Genomic DNA, 20,590 nt, shown 5'->3' with positions numbered 1-20,590 from the left:
AGTATAGAAATATAAAAAACTAAATATTTGACGCAGGTTTGTTGACACGGGGATGTGACGTCACTGCGGCGGTTGGTCCGCTGCTTCTCGCCGCTGTTCTCACTGACAACAAGCCGGAGTAGGTGAAGCGTTGTTCTGGCCAACAAAAGGAGGAAGATGCGCTCCCTCGTCGGTTTAGTCGTTGTTGTCACCGCAGCCAGCCTGTATCTGTATTCGCTGTCCCTGTACCTCCCTGCGGGTCCACGGAGACGCCCTCCTCGAAGTGCCGAGACTGAACATGTGGACAAGACAGAGTCCGAGCAGACTGACACCTCAGAGGAACCCAGCAGGTGATCAGCTGTTAGCTGTTAGCATGGGTAGATAAAAGATGTCTGAGTTAAATATGAACGTTTCTGCTTAATATTTCAAGCATATTCAAACTGCACAACACTAGTAGCTAATGTTAGCGCCCCATACTATGGACAGAAACCAGCTTTATAAATCTAGGTTGGTTTGGAAAGTCAGAATTCCAGTTTTAAATATCGTCTCTTGCCTACTGTGGACAGACATGTGGTTTCTAAAGTGTCTCAGTGTGTCAGTGAAGACACCTATAAAGTAAAAGTGAATTTGTTTTGACAGTGGATTGAGCTGCAGGCAGCTGATCAGTCCTGTTTGTGGAGTTTCAGTTGCTACAGTAGCTGCGAAGATCATCAGGTCAAAATGGAAAAGTCACGTGATTCGTGTTTTGATTGTTTTTGGAAAAACTTAAACGGATTAAAGTTAATCATTTTTCATCAATCAGTCCTTTCCCCCCTTTGTGTGCTCCTGTAGATCTAAGTTGCATCAATTAAATTAATGATATCAGCAGAAGCTATTGTTATATACAGCAGAGAACTACTGTAAAGATAATTATTTCTGTGCCATGTCCTCAAGTATCAACTTACATTTTCACAGGAATCCTGGGGTAATGTGTATATTCTGTTAGTTATTACTGTGTTGTTGTTTTAACTCATGTAAATTTAAAGCAAACCTGATAAAAATGCATCACAAATTCAGTTTCATGTCTGTTTACATCAAATATCAAGGGTGGCAGTCATAAAGGAAAGCAGTTTGGCAACACTGGACAAAACACAATATATACATAACAACTGAATAAAAAAAAAAAAAAAAAAGCATCTGCACTTGATCCGATTTATTCCAGCTCATACTGATCCCTTAAAGTATACCCAAATCATCCCAGATACCAATCCAGAGGACTGGCTTGGGAGGTTTCTTGTAGAAATACATTATAACCCAAAATATCATCAACCTTTAATTTACTAGTTCAAAATACTGTTTTATAAACAAATCTGTATTGTTGTATTGTCGATTGTACTGTGTCAATATTTAAATATGTTCGATCACAGTAAGATCTTCTATGTCAGTGATGCGACTAACTCTAGTCTGGATGTTCTCACAGCTTGAAGTTCCCTTCAGACTTGGAGGAGCTGCGGGAACTCGCTGAGCTCTTGCAGTTTTACAAGACAGAGCACACTGGATATGTCCTGCTTCTCTTCTGTAGTGCATATCTCTACAAGCAGTCCTTTGCTATTCCTGGATCCTCATTCCTGGTAAGGCAAAAATAGTAAGAATTCTCTCTGTAATCAGGCTGAATGACAACAAGGCAGGCATTTGTTTGTTAGATGTCAAAAAACATGAGTAAAGTAATTCACTTGATAGCTCTGGATAAGAATTACTCATTGCATTTATGCATGTTTAAATATGTTTGAGAAAATATGACACGTGGATTGAAATTTGTCAAGGAAGTGTCAGGCCTGGTAGGTGTAAAAGAAATCAGACTTCCATGGAAGATCAAGAGAAACTAAAAGGCCCTCGACCTGCATGTGATGCAGAGAATAAAAATATTCACACAATACAAATGACAGTGGGTTGTCAGACTTGCTGAACTCTTAACTGCTCACTGTTTCTTTCCTCATTTGCAGTGCTGTTGGATCACAAAGCATTTCTCTCTTATCAAACATAGAGAAACCGTAGATGTGAGTGGCAGAGCTGATCTTAACACGCATAGTGATGATGTCTGGTAACACAGGCCTTCGGTTTCCGCTTGTCATTGTGCAGAATATTCTTGCTGGAGCTATATTTGGACCATATGAAGGACTGCTGCTTGCCTGTGTGCTCACAACTGTGGGCTCTACCATGTGCTACCTCCTGTCCCAAGCCTTTGGAAAGCGCTATATTGTGAACCTCTTCCCCGATAAAGTCTCCATGCTACAGAGAAAGGTACGACTGTGCCACCATGGAAACAAAGGTCGTAACTGTCAACATTCACCTCTTCTCGCAGTAACATACTTTGCTGAGTGTCCATATTGTGTTTTGTGCAGCCTCTCTGTGTGGTTGTTGTTAAAAATCTCACAAAACCATGTATCTTTACTGTCACGCATTATCAGGCAACCAATCACATGAGTTCTACTTGTCACTACAGCATCCAAGAAATGGAGGAGAAGCTTGTTCTGGCCATATGTGTGTGTCTCGAGCTGTATTCCCTATGACATGTCAGAGAGAAATTATGACATTTAAGGTTGATCCTATACTATCATACAACAGCAGTTTGAGTGGTGATGTGCTGTCAGGATATTATGAGATTGTTGTTATAGAAGTAAAACCCTCATGCTTCATCCTAGCCCTTTTTTGATGACGCGCTCACAGGCAGACGGGTATAATTGCATACAACAAATTCTCAAATTACAGATGCTTCAATCTCAACTCTAATGTCAAGCATGTAATAGGCAGTGTAATGTTAACCATTTATTTTGTTGTCTTTAGCACTGCATCCTTCAGCCCGTGTCAGCAGATCTAGCAGTTAATGTATTCGTAAGCCATGGATTGCATCAAGGTGCTACCATTTCAAATACCTGTTCGGTAGATCATTTGTCTCAGATAATTCACTAAATGATGATTAGTAGTGACTGACAGCACTGACTTCTTCCTCCTACCATGCAAGCCAATCAAAAACAATGCTGTGAAAAACAGAAAAAATATATGTTTATTGTAAAATGTTGCTTCTACATACGAACTTCAGCCCTGTTAAGCCATTTATGGTAATCCAGCCTGTGCATCTGCCAGTTCACTATCCCCATACTGTATTTGTATTTACCTTTGGACAAGCGACCTGTGAAATTGTGCAATAATAACAGTTAAGTCTAACAATTTCGTATTTCAACAGGCGCATCTTCATTTTTTGCAGGTGCTCTACAAATGTGCAAGGTTGTAATAAAAGTCACAGCAGATATGGTTTTGAAGTTTTAATCGCCAAAATACTATTTCAGAGCATCATTCTTTGCCATTTGTAAGACGGTCAAAAGATGATTCTTGTCATTTCCCTGTTGATGAGCTGCAAAGCACATTACTGACTGTTTTGATGATGTGACAACTACTGCCAAAAACAAGAGAACTCACAAAAAAATTAATTTCATGTTCTGTCTACCTACTTACAGTTCAGCTCTTTCTCTTTCAGGTGGAGGAGAACCAGGACTGTTTGTTCTTCTTTCTGCTCTTTCTGAGATTCTTTCCAATGACCCCCAACTGGTTTCTGAATATGTCCGCCCCGATTGTCAACATCCCCATCACCTTCTTCTTCTGCTCAGTCTTCATCGGTAAGCACACACTGATTGTTTAATCGATGATTTGTCGGTAAATTATGTACTTCCAGACTCTCTACATTCATTAAATTGTACCTTTTGTACTCAGGAGGGCCACACTTGAAAATCAAAACAACACTGCAGGTTGTTTATCCGACTATGCAAATGAAAATCGACTTCAATTTTGAATTAATCATATAAATACAATGATTATGTTACTATTTCTTGTTCCACTGAACGTTTCATGTGTCGGTTAAAAGGTGCTATATAAAGATCCATCTTCCACAGACTGCTATTGACCAATATTTATTGTAAATAGCTTGTTTGATCTTGATGAAATTCAATCAGCGAGGCAGTTTCTCTGCATGCATCTAAAATAGATTTATTGGCTTCACCAATTTGGCTCTTCTTCCCGGTGTTTGAAACAGATAAATTTGCAATTTGCAAGGTATTTTCCAAGGAAATGCCTTGTTGAAGAAAGCAACCAAAACATTTCAACACCCCAAACTCATCACACATTTGAAGGTTTGTCACGTAAAGGAATATGATGTGTTTTCAAAGGTAACTAACACTAAAGCAGAGAGAGCAGCACTGTTTAACAATAAACACTCATTCAGCTGTCTGACTTTTTTGTTCCTTTTTTCTTGAACTTTATTGGCGGTCCTCTGTTATCTCTTATAAATACAGACACAAATTGAAGGCTGAGTGAGACAATGTCCTGGCTGTTGCCTTACAGATATAAATAGATATAGATATAGGGGTTAAGTTTATTTTTTGGTTTCTTGTTTTATGCTGTGTACTGTATATCCCCATGGTCATTATCTTATCAATGCAGAGAAAAGTTTAGGGCTGCCTGACTTTAACCAATTTTTGTCTGTAGCTTGTTTTGCAGTTTTTATTCTCTAAAATTGGAGTAAAGGGACAAAAGACCTGTATTTTGTTACATCTGTCGGAATAGATTTTTGTTGCTTCAGTGTGATTTATTGTTCTGATTTGGTGTGGTGTGCACATCTAGCTTTCATTGTGTTTTTATTTTTTTCTGTACTTATTTTTAATTCTTAGGAAAGCTTTATTCGTTAAGCTAGAAGGTTCCCAGTAACCGAGTGGGGGCTTCTGTGGTTTAAGTTATATCTCTAAGACAGGGGTCATCAACCTTTTTGAACCTGAGAGCAACTTCAAGGGTACTGAGTGGTACGAAGGGCACCTTGTTTGATACAAATTTCCTCAATAGCAAACTTGCACCATCATCTTTAAACAATAATAATAATAATGAAAATAATATGTAAAGAGACTGATCACATTTATGTTAATTATTCCTTACAATAATTAATAACAATGATTTCCACAACAATGACGGTAGGAAACACACACATATATGGAAATCTGTTCCAATATTTAAAAGTCAGAGGTATCCCATCTCTGAAACTTTGGTAAATATCTTTCTTGGCAGTTTTGTATGAATCAGCATATTTGCAGCATTTTATTCAAAATCACACCAGTTACATTTCTGTGCAAATTATCACTTCTAACATTTTTAGGAAATCATTAACTGTCATCAAATCATGCTTCATTTGTGCAAACCACTACCTTTGTAACATTTTTTGAACAATTTATGAACTCTGTCCCATATCTGTACAAATTATCAGTTATGGAAGAAAAGAAAATCAACTCTAACATTTTGAAATGGATCCTATCACATTAGTACTAATCACCAGCATTTTTCACCAGCAATGCAACATTTTTAACAGATCATAACAACAAATCATTACGTGTTTTCAACAAATTATTTTTCACATTTTTGTGTAATGGCACGGTGTTTTGAATGACAACATGTTACCTCTTTCTTTGTCTGTAAATGTGTGTTAGTGGGAAGCCTGGCATTGCAGAGCTTATCATGTCTTACCTTTACCTTGCAGCTCACAGTTCAGATGGTTCAGTTTCCCAGTGATGTCCGTTAAAAATGCCAGGGCAAGAATCCACTCAGTGTCCTCAAGCAGCGAGGTGTCTTCCCCTTTGGATTGCATGAACTCTTTGATTTTGGCCAACAGTGACAAAAAACGCTGCAAAACTGTTCCCCTGCTGATCCATGGGGTTTCTGTGTGTAGTAACAGATCATCATGTTTAGCTGACAGCTCCTCCAGCAGCACCTTCAATTTCTGGCTCACCTCTGCATCGTACAATGAAGCCTGCATGGCGACCCGTCATGGAGGAGCCCCATCTGTCGTCACTGAAACAAGCTTTTCTAATGGTACATTTTTCTCCACGAAGAAACTTTTCCTCGCCTAGTAGATGTCAAAGCTGCCTTTAAGTTCCGGGCTTTTCCTGTCCGTAGTGCACATACAGTCTATGTGCGCTACCAGGTGGCTAGTTAGCATGGAAGCTATGTAGCGGGTAAAGTAGCGTCTCTCCACATTGTGCCGCTTTGCCGACGCAATAGTCGCCCCGCAAATAGGACACATACGTTTATCTTTCACTGTCGTGAAAACGAAGTCTTCCTCCCAGTCATCGTGAAAATAGTGTTTTCTCTTTCCCTTCTCTGTCATGTTTTGGGGGTAAAAACCACATCTAGCTTCCCAAAGTATCTGCGCCCGGACTTCAGCAGCGTGACGTAGTGGTTTGACATGCGCAGTGAACTCTGACGCGGACAAGGTCAAAGTTCATTTACACCGAAGACATTTTATTTAAAAAAGAAAGAAAAAAAAAAAAAAAAAAAATATATATATATATATATATATATATATATATATATATAAATAAAATAAATATTGTAATTTAAAATCTGCATTAATGTAAGTATTTTTGATTTAAAAAGAACAGCAACTATAATTTTTTACAAGGAATCTCATGGTGACTAGTGTTATTTTTAGAACGTGTTGGGGGCAACTCACATGGTCTCTGCGGGCAACTAGGTGCCCGTGGGCACCGTGTTGGCTACCCCTGCTCTAAGAGGTTGCCTGCCAGTAAATAAAGAGTTCCAAATTCATAATACTGTAAATGCCACACTAATACATTTTTAAAAGAAGCCTTTAAACAGAATGTGTGATCAGCATCTGCCTATACTGCTTTCAGTGATTGGTGATTGGCCCCAAAAATCCTGATCGTTGCACCCTTAATTATAATTCTTGGGGTTTATAGTCGAAGTTTCTGTGTAGCTTTGCAGGGAAGGCCGTTTAGTGCACCTCTTTAAAAAATACACTAAGACAGCTGCTGTGATTTGTATCTTTTTTCTTATACATGTTGATATACATTGCTTATAGTGAAGCAAGATGGAAAAAAGGCACATTAATCTTCTCCTTTACGTTAACAGACATCTGGCAAAGCCGTCTCTACTTCAAACCTTCTTCAGACCTTGAATGTAAATATGCATTTACATGAAGGAGTCTGATATTCAGTAGTGAGACAAGTAGTGGATCTACCCACAGTTGTTCGATATTATATTATACTCTTGCTACATTTTACAAATTAAATGAAAGAATGTAAACTCATTTATTGTGGAGAATAGAAGCACAGGTACTATCAAAGGGTGAAATGTGGTATAAATATGTTACAGTGAAATATTTATAATCTTGGCACTGTTGACATTATTTGGATTCTTTAGCCCTTCGTCATCTGTGACTTTTTACCTCAGAATCCAAACTCATGCCAGACCTCTCATAGCTAAATTAAAGCCCTATTTGTAGCAGTGACTTATGCCTCACAATTATCGGCAAAACCACACCAAGAACAACTATAACACCGAACATAACATGTTTTCTTCTGCATGTGTGATTAGATTGCACCTACTAGACCTTGTGTCAGACAAAAGGATCTCCCAGGAGAACATTTGTCTTCCATTTATTGCATACGATTGCATTTTACTCCTTGTCCCCACGGAAAAGAATTAGGTTTCACATCATATCTTTACAATTAGCGTTTCAATCTATCGTCTGCTTTCTCAGGCCTCCTGCCATACAACTTCATCTGCGTCCAGACGGGTGTCATGTTGTCTGAGGTGTCGTCGCTGGACGACTTGTTCTCCTGGGAACGACTCCTGCAGCTGCTGGCCATCGCCTGCATGGCGCTGATGCCCGGCGCCCTCATCCGCCGCTTCAGTCAGAAGCGTCTCAAACTGGACGTCCAAGCGCAGAACGGACTCATCGCAGATAAGAAAGTCCAGTGATTTGCTACGGAAGTTTGTTCATCGGCGGTGTGATGCCTTCAGCACTCAAGAGCGAATGTATTTAAAGTGGTGACTTTTCAGAAAAACTTTGGGAATATTTATGTGGAAAGGTTAATTTTTCTGGAGTGTTTTACTTTTCCGAAATCACCTGGAGATGGGAAGGGATTGTCTCTTTTAAAAAAAAATTGAAACTGACAGTTGGACTTCAAGAGTATTTTGTGCTACCAAATGTTTCAGTGCAACATGTGAGTGCAGCTTACATAGTTTATGTAAATACATGAATGTAAAGTAATCATATGGAGAGAGGGATGTTTTTTTAGGGAACATAGCGCACGTTATATGTAGACATCCAGCCAATGCTCAAAGTGCCTGTCAAGCAGTTCTTTGACTCAAACTTCTACCTCCAACAAGGACATGTGGAAAAAAATAGTGTAAATGTTAAAGGTATGCCCATGTTTGTAGAGACTTAATGGTTCAGATGATTGTTTTGTTGAGTTTGTGTATTTGTAACTGAATTTATGATTGTTTGCAGAAATTTTTTAAAACCTTTGTTGGACAATCACATTTTGCAATTTCAGTATAAAATGTAATGAAGTACATAGGGCAGTATTTACTATTTTTCAATTCTGAACTGACACAAAATTTGTACAATACAATTTAGAGACTAGATTTAGCTTCTTGGAAAATCAGTTCTACGCTCCAGTGTCATTTTGAGTAACAAGACTTTTATCATACCGATATATTCCAGATTATTCCTTTTTGAAGGTGAATGTGTAGTTAATTCAGGCAATGTGAAGCTTTAATATCGCTGCAAACCTGCCTGTTTTTATGGTCCATTTTTTATTTAACAGTATCCCGATCCTCAAATATCTGCACTGCATAAAGTGTTATTTCAGAACTCTTTGTTTGTGTGGGGTGAGAAGTAAAATTTTAATTTTTTTCGAAATTTTGTCTCATTGGAGAGGTAAATTCTTCTAAATGTAACACAGATTACATAAAGCAACAGATGATAATCTTGTCTGCAGTCACAAGCTGGAGCAGTAACAGCGCACAAAAACGGTCATGAAGTAGAAATTCCAGCAAACAAAAGGGATGTGTCTTTATTTATTAGTCAAACATGATCACAAATCTGAGAGCAACACATTTCTATGTGGCTTCTCTAGTCTCACTCTTATCAATGAGCTGTTGTAATCTGTAACAGTGACCACTTAATTTCCACTTTATGACCGTAACTCAGTTTTGCTGTGACATTAGGTAGTATGTCAAGTTGTAAATGATGCAGCACCTTTTTTTTCAGAGGTGTAAAAACTTTGAAATAATAAAACGTGTGAAAAGCATTTTTCTTTCAAATAATCTTTATTGCTCAGATCCAGGTTGCTCAGCAATACAGTTCACTCACAACTCAAAACAACAGCATGGCTGTCACCAGAAAGGCATGGATCCATGAGATATATTAAAAATGGATCATATGTCTGTCCAGCTCACAGTCACCAATTACCTTGAGGTGTTTGGGACCTTTTGGCCTGTGGGAATTGTCGGACTTGAGGGTTGTGACCTACTGAGGAAACAAAAGGAATCTCCCAAATGGTGAAACGCAGTTAAGAAATGGATCCATGTAAAACCACTATTCAAAAGTCTAGTGCTATATGAAGTGTAGTACATACTGGATCGCCTGAATCAGTCTCATGCAGTGCTTTGCATTTTCTCATTTAACAACAAGATAGGACAAAAAAAACACTGCTGTGGTTCTGCTTACACCTGACCAGACTAAATCCTTCACCGTGTCCATACTTGCTGGATGGTGTTGAATGCCTTCTGGTTTGTTCAGTCACAAAGGCAGAACAAGTTTAATCAGCTTTATCTTCAGACTTGGTTACTCTGTCCACCCTTCTGCTTTGTCAAACAGGCATAACTACTTTGCATTTTTCTCCATTCCAATTCCCAAATCTGTTCAAAATCCTCGCTAGGATATTTTCAACCACAATTTAACAGCTAGTATTACTGGTAGTGATCTAACAGGAATGAATATTAAAGAATCCCAACTATGCTCCAGACTACATTATTTAATCAGTGTAAATGACGAGAAAACCCAGTCAACAGAAAACAAAATAAAGCCTAAGCTATTCAACCACTGTGTGATATGACTAACAACACTGTACACCCTCAGTGATGTGTGTATTTGTGGTTTTCTGGTACTGAAAATTAATGCTTAGCAACACCCCACAAAACCTAGAAACACTAATCCCCTGGAAGTGAAAGAAAAGGTTACTATCATGTTTACAGGTTTCGCCTCAGACCGCGGTTGGCGCTCAGATGTCTCAACAACCCGGATGCACTTCTAAAAGCACCACAGTGAAACCAAACCGGCTAGAGGGAAACCTGTGCTTAGAAAGAGCCAAAAATACAAGAGAGACGGAGGTCTGAAGAGTCCTCTGCAATGCAAGAAAAGAGCCTCAACTTCAAAACTCCTCTAAAAAAAAAAAAAACAAAAAAAAAAAAACTGCTCCTGACAGTCAGACAAACCATTAAGTGACACTACGGTTTCCAGTGCTACTGTGAAAAGCCGTTTTTTCCAAGACATGCCCTACTAAAGTGAAGCAGACCACCACAGGAGTCATGCATTTGACTAGAAGCACCGTACTGCATTCGTATGGGTAAGGTCAGGGTAATTGAATCAGGTCTGTTGAGCTATCGTCATCGTATGAGGTACTGTACCGGCTGTGGAGAGGCGTGCTGAAACCGCCTCAGGCATTGTGTGAGTTTGATAGACCTTTATGTTTTATTTTAGCACTGCTAGTCTGTGTTCACTTGGACAAAAATGATGATCCACCTCATCTGATGACAACAGTCTGCCCTCCGAAAAGTAAAAATCAGCTCTCAACAGTTAAAAGAACTCCAAAGACAAACGCTAACTTTCACTATATCATTCATTTATTTAATTCCTTTGCCCTACATTGATTTTTAGTAACTAAAGTCAGCCTTGGATTCAGAGAGGTAATTCTGAAATGTACAGCACAACAAAAAAAAAAAAATCTTAATCGGTAGATTGATGAGAAAACCATTTAGAGGTCAGTTTGAGGGAAGCTGTGACGCTCTAAACTTCTCCCACCATCTCTCACAACGCAGTTGTAGACTGGTAGGTGTCATAGAGAGACAGAAAACGATGCATTTATGTGTGACTCTATTGTACATGTTTACAGATATACAGTTATCTTGTCGTACACAGTGACATTTCAACGACTAGAGTTGTTCTACATTCTACACAGAAGACTAGGGTTTTACACCATGTTCAAGAGTCCTGTCAGTGTATTTTTGCAGCTTTGTATTTTCTTCAAATCAACCCCAGAGTAAGCTGATATCAAATAGAGCTGGTAAGATTGGGTTGGGTTGTTATAAAATTTTTTTTTTCCACAAGTGAATAAACTTCATAGATTTTTTTTTCTAAAGTCTCAAAAAACCTGGAGGTACAGTTGGGTAAAACAGGAGGTACAGTTGGTTAGTTTCTGTTTATATCAACTGATTTGTATCTTTCTTTTGATGGTGAAATCAGTACACAACATCCACATTCAGAACCACATCGGGCAGGTATGTACCCCTTAGATCCTGCTCTTCATTCCTTTCTAGCAAAATCGGCTTGGATATCCTTTGACATGTATCATTATCAAGAGGTTGTATGGCGTCCAGGCAAACACAGTCCAACAGAGTTGACTACGATTTACAAAGTTTCACTAGTCGGCTGGACCTGAAGAGTGTAGAGTTTACTGTAAATCTTTTCTCTTTTTTTTAATTAAAAAAGAAAATTAAAAACGCTCAAAATGATCAGTTAACAAGGCATACAAAATGTGGAAAAAGGGGAAATGAAAGATTGGACTGAGGTACCCTGAAGCCTGAGGTAGATCACAATACTGACATGCGCACTGTTCACATCCTGACCAAAGCTCACGCGGTGGTTCACTTTACTGTTCTCCTATTTTTTCAGGTTTTTATTTATTATATTATTATTCATAGTCTAGTTTTCAAGAAAATAAACACTTCCCTTCAAAATAATATGGCAGTGTCCCACTGAGGAAAAAAGAAAAGGACTTTGTTTTCTTTTTGTTTCTTATCAATAGCTCTCATCACAAAATAGGAAAAAATAGATTCATAAATATTACTCTCTCTTTTTATATATATACAGACACACACGCACGCACACACACATACACACACACGGAGGAAGCTGTGCGTATTGGCAATAACCTTGCGTCTGGAAGATGAAGCTGATGGGGTGGATGTCTGAAAGGTGACAAAATAAGGCAACAAGCTTCCATGGTCTCCAAAGTAAAGCACAAAGGGACACCAGGACCTGCATGTCCAGCGTGCTCGTATAGCAGTCGGCCAGCTCGCCAAAATAAAACAACCAAAATTAAAAAAAAAAGTTAAAAGAAAAGAGCGAGCGTGAGGATGACAATCTGTGTGTCGTGTGCCGCTGGCCTGGCCTGCTGGATGCGGCAGGGGGGTGATATTTTTTCTAAAAAGGCTGCATATCGTACATTCACAGCTGTCATGCCATTTTAGAAAGCTCCCTGACAAGAGAGGGTTAAAGCCAAACGCGGCTGCGGTCACGTTTGCGGTTGTGTGTGTACCACAGGTCATACAGTGCCTCCCTATAAAGCCCACCCCAATCCTCTAACCCCGAATCTTTTCACCGCCACCCCAACACACCATGAGTCTGCACCATCCCACCCCCCCCCCTCCCTCCCTCCCTCCCTCCCTCCCTCCCTTCACCCTGTTCCCCCTTTTCCGGGCCCTCAGCTCACACTTCATGTTGGCCCTCGTGACGTCCTCATAAGGCCGAGTGTGTGGCGGTGCACATTCAAAAAAAGACACCTGTAACTAGCAAAGGTGCACCGTTTCTGTTTTTTTTTTCTTTTTTTAAGATGTCGATTTTTGCTCTGATTGTTGAGGAAAATGTCTTTAGATTGTTTTTTTGTTATTTTTTTAAACTATCAGGACAACAAGCATGAATATAGACATCGTCTTCTGTACAGCATGGAAGAGTGACACCAGTTTACTGGTTTTAAAAAAAAAAAAATCCCTCGGTTGCATTTAACCTCTCTTTAGCAAAAGTGGCAGTCAGTTTGAGGTTATCAAAAGGCTACGAAAAAAAGTGTTTCTTGACAACAAATATTTTTAGCGCTTAAAAAAAAAACATGATGCCAGATGAGGGAGAGTGATGAGAAGGTGAAGCAGAAATTAGCAGAAAAGAAGGAAACAATAATAAAAAGTGTAGCATCAGATATGAATGGTGAGAGACATTTGGAAGGGACGTTATCTTTTGCGTTGGCACACACACAGGCTTGTTACAAAGACTCAGAACCATTCACCATATTTACTTATAGGGGTGTTCTTTTTGATTTCAGTGGCCTAAAATGGGAGCAAACAAGGGAAACCGCCTTATGTGGCTGTCAAAGCCCAATCAATCTCTGGAACAAGCAAAATATTAAAAACTACACCGAGCTATACTGTCATTTCCATAGAAAAATAACAGTGCATACTCTCAGTGTGTATCAATATACTTTCCTACTACTCTGTATGAATACTGCTAAGGATATTTAACCTCACAATCTAAATATCTCAAACGCTTGTGAGAGAAGGTGTCCATTGTCACTCGCTCTCGTTCTAACCCAAAATATCAATCACAATGCCTCCTACACGCTCGTGTTAATAGAGTTGCTTTATCTGTTTGTTAGGCCTATGTTAGTCCAACTAAAGAGATAACGTTATGCAGGGCGACATACTATTTCCTGTTTTACCTTTTTTTTAACTGTAAAGACAACAGTTCCCAAATTCTCTGCCATTTCCACCTTTCTTGTCAATTTTCCTTTTTTTTTTTTTTTTTTGTTTTTTGGTCTTTTTATTTTACTGTATCAGTACGGTTTCTCCCACTCTATCTGCTCTCACAGGGCTGGCAGTGCACACAATGCCCTCAGCCTTTGGCTCTCACTTGTTTCCCCCCTAGCGAAGTTCTTTGGTTTTGATCCCGGTGCTGCTGGTCTGCCCTGCATGTCCCCCTTGGCCTTGGCCTTAGTCTGGGTAGGTCTCTGTCCGTTTGGGAGGGCTACATTCATTGGCTGGTGCCCACTGGAGCCACCTCGCTGGTCACTTGGAGTGGTGCGGTGACACGGCGGCGCACTGCTGGTGCTTCTGTTCCTGCTGTTTGACCTGCTGAATGATCTCCCGGATCTTCCTCTGTGCAGTCTGTAGGAGAGACAGCACAAGCAGGATAGTGTATCAACTGAGTGCTAATACAAGATGAGGTTTAATATGAAGACAACTGGACAACAAGGTTAGAAAATTGGATTTTTTTTTTTTTTTTAAAGGACGTCTAATTTATTTCAGTGCTATATGAAAAATGATTAAGGTAGGAACAGTATGTATAATGTATCTGAAAGACAGACAGTAATCGTCAAAAATAAATGGGTCAATATATAATTTAGGAACTTTCGGAGTTCATTGGATATATCTTGCATACATTTCTATTAAAAGTAAAAAAACTAATGTTTTTTATGTTCATTATGATCATGTCTTTACAAATTCCATATTATATATTATGGAAATAATCACTTGCTAATAAAAAATGACTGGATATCACTAAAATGTCAACTAAATAACGTCCAAATTTTACAACCATCTTCTAATTAGCTAAACAATAATAAAATGAGCTGATTCAAAAATAGTTTTGATTGTGTTCTTTTTATTAAGTTGAGATAATCATGACAGATATTTCTTTTTCTGTAATATATCAAATTTTATATGGAAAATAACAAATTGTATCTGTGTCAGAGAAATCACTTTCAGCTAAGTTACCCATTACAAAAATACCTCTCAAGGAAGTGTGTTAATTCCAGATCACATGACCTGTTCCACATGATGTCATTTCCTCCTGAAGAAAAGACTGGCCAGACTCCAAGGCTTTCTGAGTTATTTAATGTAAAGTAGTGTGTGAGTCAAGTGTGGATTTATGACATGTCAACAGGTTTACTACAATATCTTTATAAATAACTTTCAATTTCAATTTCACTCAATTGTATATATAATATTTAGAAGAATCTTTCTGTAAAAATGCCATGTGGTGTTTGGTTATAGGCGACCATGTTGATTTTAGGCCTGAAAACAGCAAAAAACTGTGATACCTGTCAATTATGTTACAAAAACTCCCGCAATTATATATTGACCCAAATATTTGCAAAGCAGCAAGAGGAAGCATTTGGACTGTGTGTCTTTTTATTTGTTTTACTGTATCATGTTCTGGAAATTATGTCACTTGCTTAAATAGATGCTTGTGCTGGTTTATATGAAAAAGTTTAAAACTAATTTTCAAAAGGCCCTTGCAAAAAATTTTTAAAAAATACTGAATTTAAACAGATAGATTAAACATTTTTTAAAAAACTGAATTAAAATTACACAAATAAACCCCAAACTGTACAACACAGTCTTCAGCAGCAGATACTGTTTGCTCAGTCACCATGGAGACGGGTCTGCAAGTTGCCTTGCTGTTGTGATTTCAACCGCAGCACTTTCACTGAGCTCACTGGTGAACAGATTCATCTCTATGACAACTCAGCAAACTCCATCTGCACATGAAGACCATGTGATTATGGTCGAAAGTCCAAGAAAAAGCTAGCAAGTGGAGCTTAGACAATTGAACAATAATTATTTTATCTCTGCTAAATTGATGCCATGCTCACAACAGCTGTAACAGGAGCAGGCAGAATAATTAGTTTTTTGAAGGTAGTTTGGAAAATAAATCAAACTTGCCAGCCCATTAGAAATTGTATTTTCTCTACCATCAGTCTTGCATACAGTGACCATTCTTTAGGTTGTGCAGAATGGTCCGGCTGCACCTCATTATCATTCCCCTATACGGGAAAAAGCTCTGGCTCGTTTGTAGTTCTTTATATTAATCACAGTCATCTTGTCATCTGAGACCAGGATGCAGAAACAGTGTCCCCTGAAAACAGTGACAGGAGAATTGTTGTGGTGGAACATTTGCATGCAGGGTGTCGAGCATGTCATTAAAATGGATAATTCACTGGAAAACATAGCAGGCTGCCTCACTGCACGATCCAAATGTTGACAAAACTTAAAATTTCATTGTGTTATGTAGCTGTTTGGAGGTTGTTGTTGTTTCCCACAGCTAAGGGCTTTTTTCCTGATTTTATAAAATGTATTGCTCACACTAGGTGTGTTACTCTTTTGCATATTTCATATACCAACTGTGTGCTCTCCCATGTGAAGGGTTTTCTCTCTTCCACTCTTACTTGTAGAAGAAAGCCAGCTTGAAACTGAGGCCTTGGAGTGCACAGGAGGTCTTATCTTGTCTATTGAAGGGCCACAAAAAATCGTGTGGAGGCCTTGGATTGCCTCGAATTGGAAAAGTTAGACAAAACCATGAGAAATAGACTCACATGTTTCTTCCTACTGCTGGGAGGAAAATGATAGACAGACTTCCCTATAAGACTGAGTGTGACTTTACACCTAGAGATCTTGCTTTTAGAAGCATGAGCATTCTAATAAATGCACACTTGCCTTTTGTGAGTTTGTTTTAGCAGAATTACCACAACAACTATTTTACCAGACTATTAATGTCTAAAACAAGTCATCACTTGAGTCATGTTATATTAGTACAGGTGTCTGCTATGAGTCACACACCAGGCTGGAATTTGAACCACTGTTGCCTGATTAGAGCTCCTTTCAGGACTGTATTTGTGTTCAACCTGGGTTTGTTTGATATCTCCCTCATCTTCCTCACACCTGTTGCTGTGGAACAGTTTTACACTGTTTACTTTTCTGTTAGTTTATGCAATCTAGTGTAGCATTTCCAAAAGTAGCTCCATCAACCTTCAACCTGAGAATAAATCTAATCAGCCAGATAAACCAGATTAACAATTACTTACCAATTACATACTTCACTTTAGTTGTTTTAATTGCAAAGTCTTTTATTTCTATTTCAGTTAATTGTTGTTACTCGTATAAAGTTACATAGTCACACAAAGTTGGTTATGGGTTTAATTTAGAAATATTAGACCCTGTGTGTGAGTCTCCACTGGCAGACAACTTTTAATTCTAGCTGGTTAAAGTGAAACAAATTATAGTGCCAGCTAAAAGGAATAACAAATTAAAACAATTTGCTCCAGCAGTCAAGATAAGCACTGACGCCAAACAAAAAAGAACCATGCTGCAGCAGACACAGACGTGAGGAAGATTTTAACAGATGGCCTTGAAGAGGAACACACTTCAGCAGGTATTGTGATGACACCTAACACAGCTGCTTAAATAAGAAGGCTGGACATAAGTTTTACTGGCAGATGCATGACATGTATTCTTTGCATGTGATCCAACATGGCTTTGCACTTTGTGACTGTCTGCTCTTTCAACCACAGCATTTAGTGTGTACTGTATGCAAATTATGACCACAGCAAACTGTCTGTTTAGTTTTTTCAGTACCTGGCTGGCAAAGAAATGCCCACTGATTTTCACAAAGACCTCGTCATTCTCGTCAGGAGTTTGGTCCCGCGGTACGATGACCTCTGCGCTCGTAAGGTTCTGTAGCTCGTTTACCTGAAACACAGACAGCAGAGGTCACGATCCGGCTTTGAATTTCACCTCCAGCATCGCTTACAAAACACACAGACCTCACGCACTGATAAAGTATCAAATTATGCTAAACTGAAACACACAAAAAAAACTGTGATATCAGACATGGAGCGCTCGTAGTTATAATTCAACTGAGTAAAAATGTTCTCATGTGGATAGAAACAGTAGCTCACTTTTATAAAAAAATGCTGAGTTACTTTTAGACAATAGATTGTTGTTAGTGTAGTTTTTTTCAAAAGAGTTCAATTTTCTGAATACTAAGAATAAAAGCTGAACAAACATCAGCTCTGTTTATTTTGCCACTTAGTTATTACTTCTGGAGATCCAAACAGAAAATCTGACACATAATTCCTTTTTACCATCAACATTTCAGGTATTTACTCTAACAGAAATAATCATAAAGTGTATTTAAAAAGTGCTTTCCTGTAATTCAAACCGTTATAGTAAGCAAATATGTACCTGTTTTTTTACAGCCTTGACCACAATTTTGTTAAATTTAAGCATCAACTCACCGTCTTGCCACCTTTACCGATGACCCTGCCCGCTGCAGTTGAGGGAACCTTGATGTGCGTCTCCAGTTTGACCTCCTCCTTTGCTGAGACGAAGTTCTCTTCTTTCAGCTTCCCAAATATCCGACCTTGGGCCTGGAATACAGAGGAGGGTGTGAGGCAAGGAGAGACTGGAGAAAACGGGGACACACAGTGATCCACTGCTGTTTACTATAATACAGGAAGACACATGAATGAGCTTAAATCTTTCACCATAATTCTCTTAAAATTTTACAAATAAATATGATTATTCCCTAATAGAGCCACACATATTTAGTGTTTGTACCTTAAACTGAGCTTCGGGGGTTCCAGTAATGATAACCATCCTCTCGGTGACGTCTGGGCTCTCAGCCGGGGCGATCTAACATGGAGACATACACATGGAGATGGGTTGACAAGTAAGATTACCAGGGTCAATGTATAACTGAGGGACTTTTGAAGTCCATGGGATATATCTTGCATACATTTTTTATTAAAAGTTTAAAAAAAAAAATAATGTTTTCATGTTCATTATGATCATGCATTTACAAATTCCATAATTATTTATTATGGAAACAATCATTTATTAATAAAAAATGACTGGATATCACTAAAATGTCAACTAAATAACCGTCCGAATTTAACAACAACCATCTTCTAATTAGCTAAACAACAATAAAATGAGCTTATTCAAAAGTTGTTTTGATTGTGTTCTTTTTGTTCAGTTGAGATAATCATGACAGATGCTTCTTTTTTGGCAATATCAAATTTTATATGGAAAATAACAAATTGTATCGGCGTCCGAGAAATCGCTTTCAACTAAGTTTTATCCTTGTATAAAACACGTTTGATGGGGGGGAAAGAAAAAAAAGAATCCGCACCAGAGTTGAGGGAGTTTAGGGGAGCGATTCTCATTTACATATTGACACTGATTTGGTCGACGTACAACCGAGTGCTGGGGTCTTTCCTCTGGCCCCTCATTCTCTTTCCAAACACACACACACACACACCCTCGCACACTAACACACTTGAAAAGAAAACTATTTATCAACAGGAAGCATCCGTGCTTCCTCTTGAGTTTACACAAAACAAAACAATGTTATTAAACTGCGTTTACACAGAGACCTGAGGAACCCATGTCACAGTTTCCCCATTAGAGCCTCTCAAGGAAGTGTGTTAATTCCAGATCACATGACCTGCTCCACATGATGTCATTTCCTCCTGAAGAAAAGACTGGCAAGACTCTAAGGCTTTCTGAGTCATTTAATATAAAGTAGTGTGTGAGTCAAGTGTGGATTTATTGCATGTCAACAGGTTTACGACAATATCTTTATAAATAACTTTCAATTTCAGTTTTACTCAATTGTATATATAATGTTTAGAAGAATCTTTCTGTAAAAATCCCATGTGGTGTTTGGTTATAGGCGACCATGTTGATTTTAGGCCTGAAAACAGCAAAAATGTCAACTATGTTACAAAAAGTCTCGCAATTATATATTGACCCACTAGCTTTTGGCTAAGTTTACCTGATTAGAGTTACTATAGCCCCATACAATCCAACCACTCTACAGTACAGAATGGTCTGACTGCACCTCATTATCACTCTGCTATATAGGAAAAAAATGCTCTGGCTTGTTTGTGTTTCATTAAGCCAATCAGTCATCTACAATGGTGCTAAGGAGTCATTGACTGTGCCCATTTAAAATAGTGAAGTGGGATTTGTTCCGGTGGAACGTTTGAATGCAAGGAGTCAAGCACTGTCATTAAAATGACGAATTTACCCAAAGAAAAGAGTAGGGCTACGTTATTGCATGTCTAAAATCCTTAGCAAAACATGGTATTTTCAGTGTGTTAGAAGGGCATTTTGAAAACGGTAACATGTAGATAGAAAAAGGGGAGAAGAAAGCCATGTGAAATGTGTTCCCACTGGCAGGCTTATACCTACAGTCTACATTCAATGAGTCAGACTAGCAACATTTTGACCGCCTCTTTCTTCCTTCTCATTAAAGTAAACATACTGACAAACCCACCTTGATGGAAGCTCCGGCAAAGTGGGCAAGTTGTTTGATGTGCTGACCCTTCTTCCCGATCAAGGCCCCGACTGCCTGAGTTGGAATAAAGAGGTAGACAACCTCCTGTTCTGGAGCATGGTGCTGGAAAAAAAAAAAGAGAAGGACCACACAGAAAAAGACATTTTACTGCACATTCACTAAACATTCAAAAGTGCTTCAGACTGTTACATTTAGATTCAACTTGTCAGATGCTTAAAGAACGGCCAAAAACTTCAACACCACATGCAAGGAAAGCTAAATCAAGGTTTTCTCTTTGGGTAAACATCGCCCTCTGGCTGGGTTTGAATGGAATATTTCCTATTAGGGCCCATGGTTGCCCCATGTTTTTGTTTTTCTTAGCATGGTAACACTCATGTAGTTGAGGTTTACAAAGTGAATTTTTACGAGCCACTGGATAACTCTGGGCTGAAACATCCCCTTCCAGAAATATTTGTGGTGTTCTGGTGACTGGGCGATGGTAAGCTGGAATGCCAGACTTACTGTCCTACACAGACACTGACGGAGACGTTGTAATGGTCTGTTATTTACATCTCCTCTCAATTAGTCTTATACCTCCCTTTAGCCGCTCTCTAGCAG

The 20,590-nt window shown here is 38.7% G+C and overlaps 2 protein-coding genes across 6 annotated transcripts in view; one reads left to right on the top strand and one right to left on the bottom strand.

Annotated features, from left to right (window-relative positions):
• The first annotated feature begins 63 nt into the window (after nucleotides 1–63).
• On the top strand, nucleotides 64–9,113 carry tmem41aa (transmembrane protein 41aa). The gene is made up of 5 exons (XM_023298928.3): nucleotides 64–329; nucleotides 1,439–1,589; nucleotides 2,098–2,259; nucleotides 3,494–3,632; nucleotides 7,556–9,113. Exons 1-5 carry the CDS (start codon nucleotides 157–159, stop codon nucleotides 7,774–7,776), a joined length of 846 nt encoding a protein of 281 aa, XP_023154696.2. The 5' UTR covers nucleotides 64–156; the 3' UTR covers nucleotides 7,777–9,113.
• A 4,521-nt stretch (nucleotides 9,114–13,634) lies between these two features.
• Nucleotides 13,635–20,590, bottom strand: part of igf2bp2a (insulin-like growth factor 2 mRNA binding protein 2a) — a 57,846-nt gene continuing 50,890 nt past the window's right edge. For all 5 annotated transcript variants that reach the window (XM_035943194.2, XM_023298918.3, XM_035943197.2 and 2 more), the window contains 5 exons: nucleotides 19,973–20,095; nucleotides 18,250–18,324; nucleotides 17,928–18,059; nucleotides 17,266–17,379; nucleotides 13,635–14,016 (listed from right to left, as the gene is read on the bottom strand). In XM_035943194.2, the coding sequence (XP_035799087.1) occupies nucleotides 13,918–14,016; nucleotides 17,266–17,379; nucleotides 17,928–18,059; nucleotides 18,250–18,324; nucleotides 19,973–20,095 (543 nt within the window). In that variant the 3' untranslated portion in view covers nucleotides 13,635–13,917. The remainder of the gene's footprint in view (nucleotides 14,017–17,265; nucleotides 17,380–17,927; nucleotides 18,060–18,249; nucleotides 18,325–19,972; nucleotides 20,096–20,590) is intronic.

Source organism: Amphiprion ocellaris, chromosome 11 (genome assembly GCF_022539595.1).
Source record: "Amphiprion ocellaris isolate individual 3 ecotype Okinawa chromosome 11, ASM2253959v1, whole genome shotgun sequence".
Classification (NCBI taxonomy): Eukaryota; Metazoa; Chordata; class Actinopteri; family Pomacentridae; genus Amphiprion; species Amphiprion ocellaris.
The sequence above is the reverse complement of the archived record's forward strand: the minus strand, read 5'-3'. Positions and strand labels throughout refer to the sequence as shown.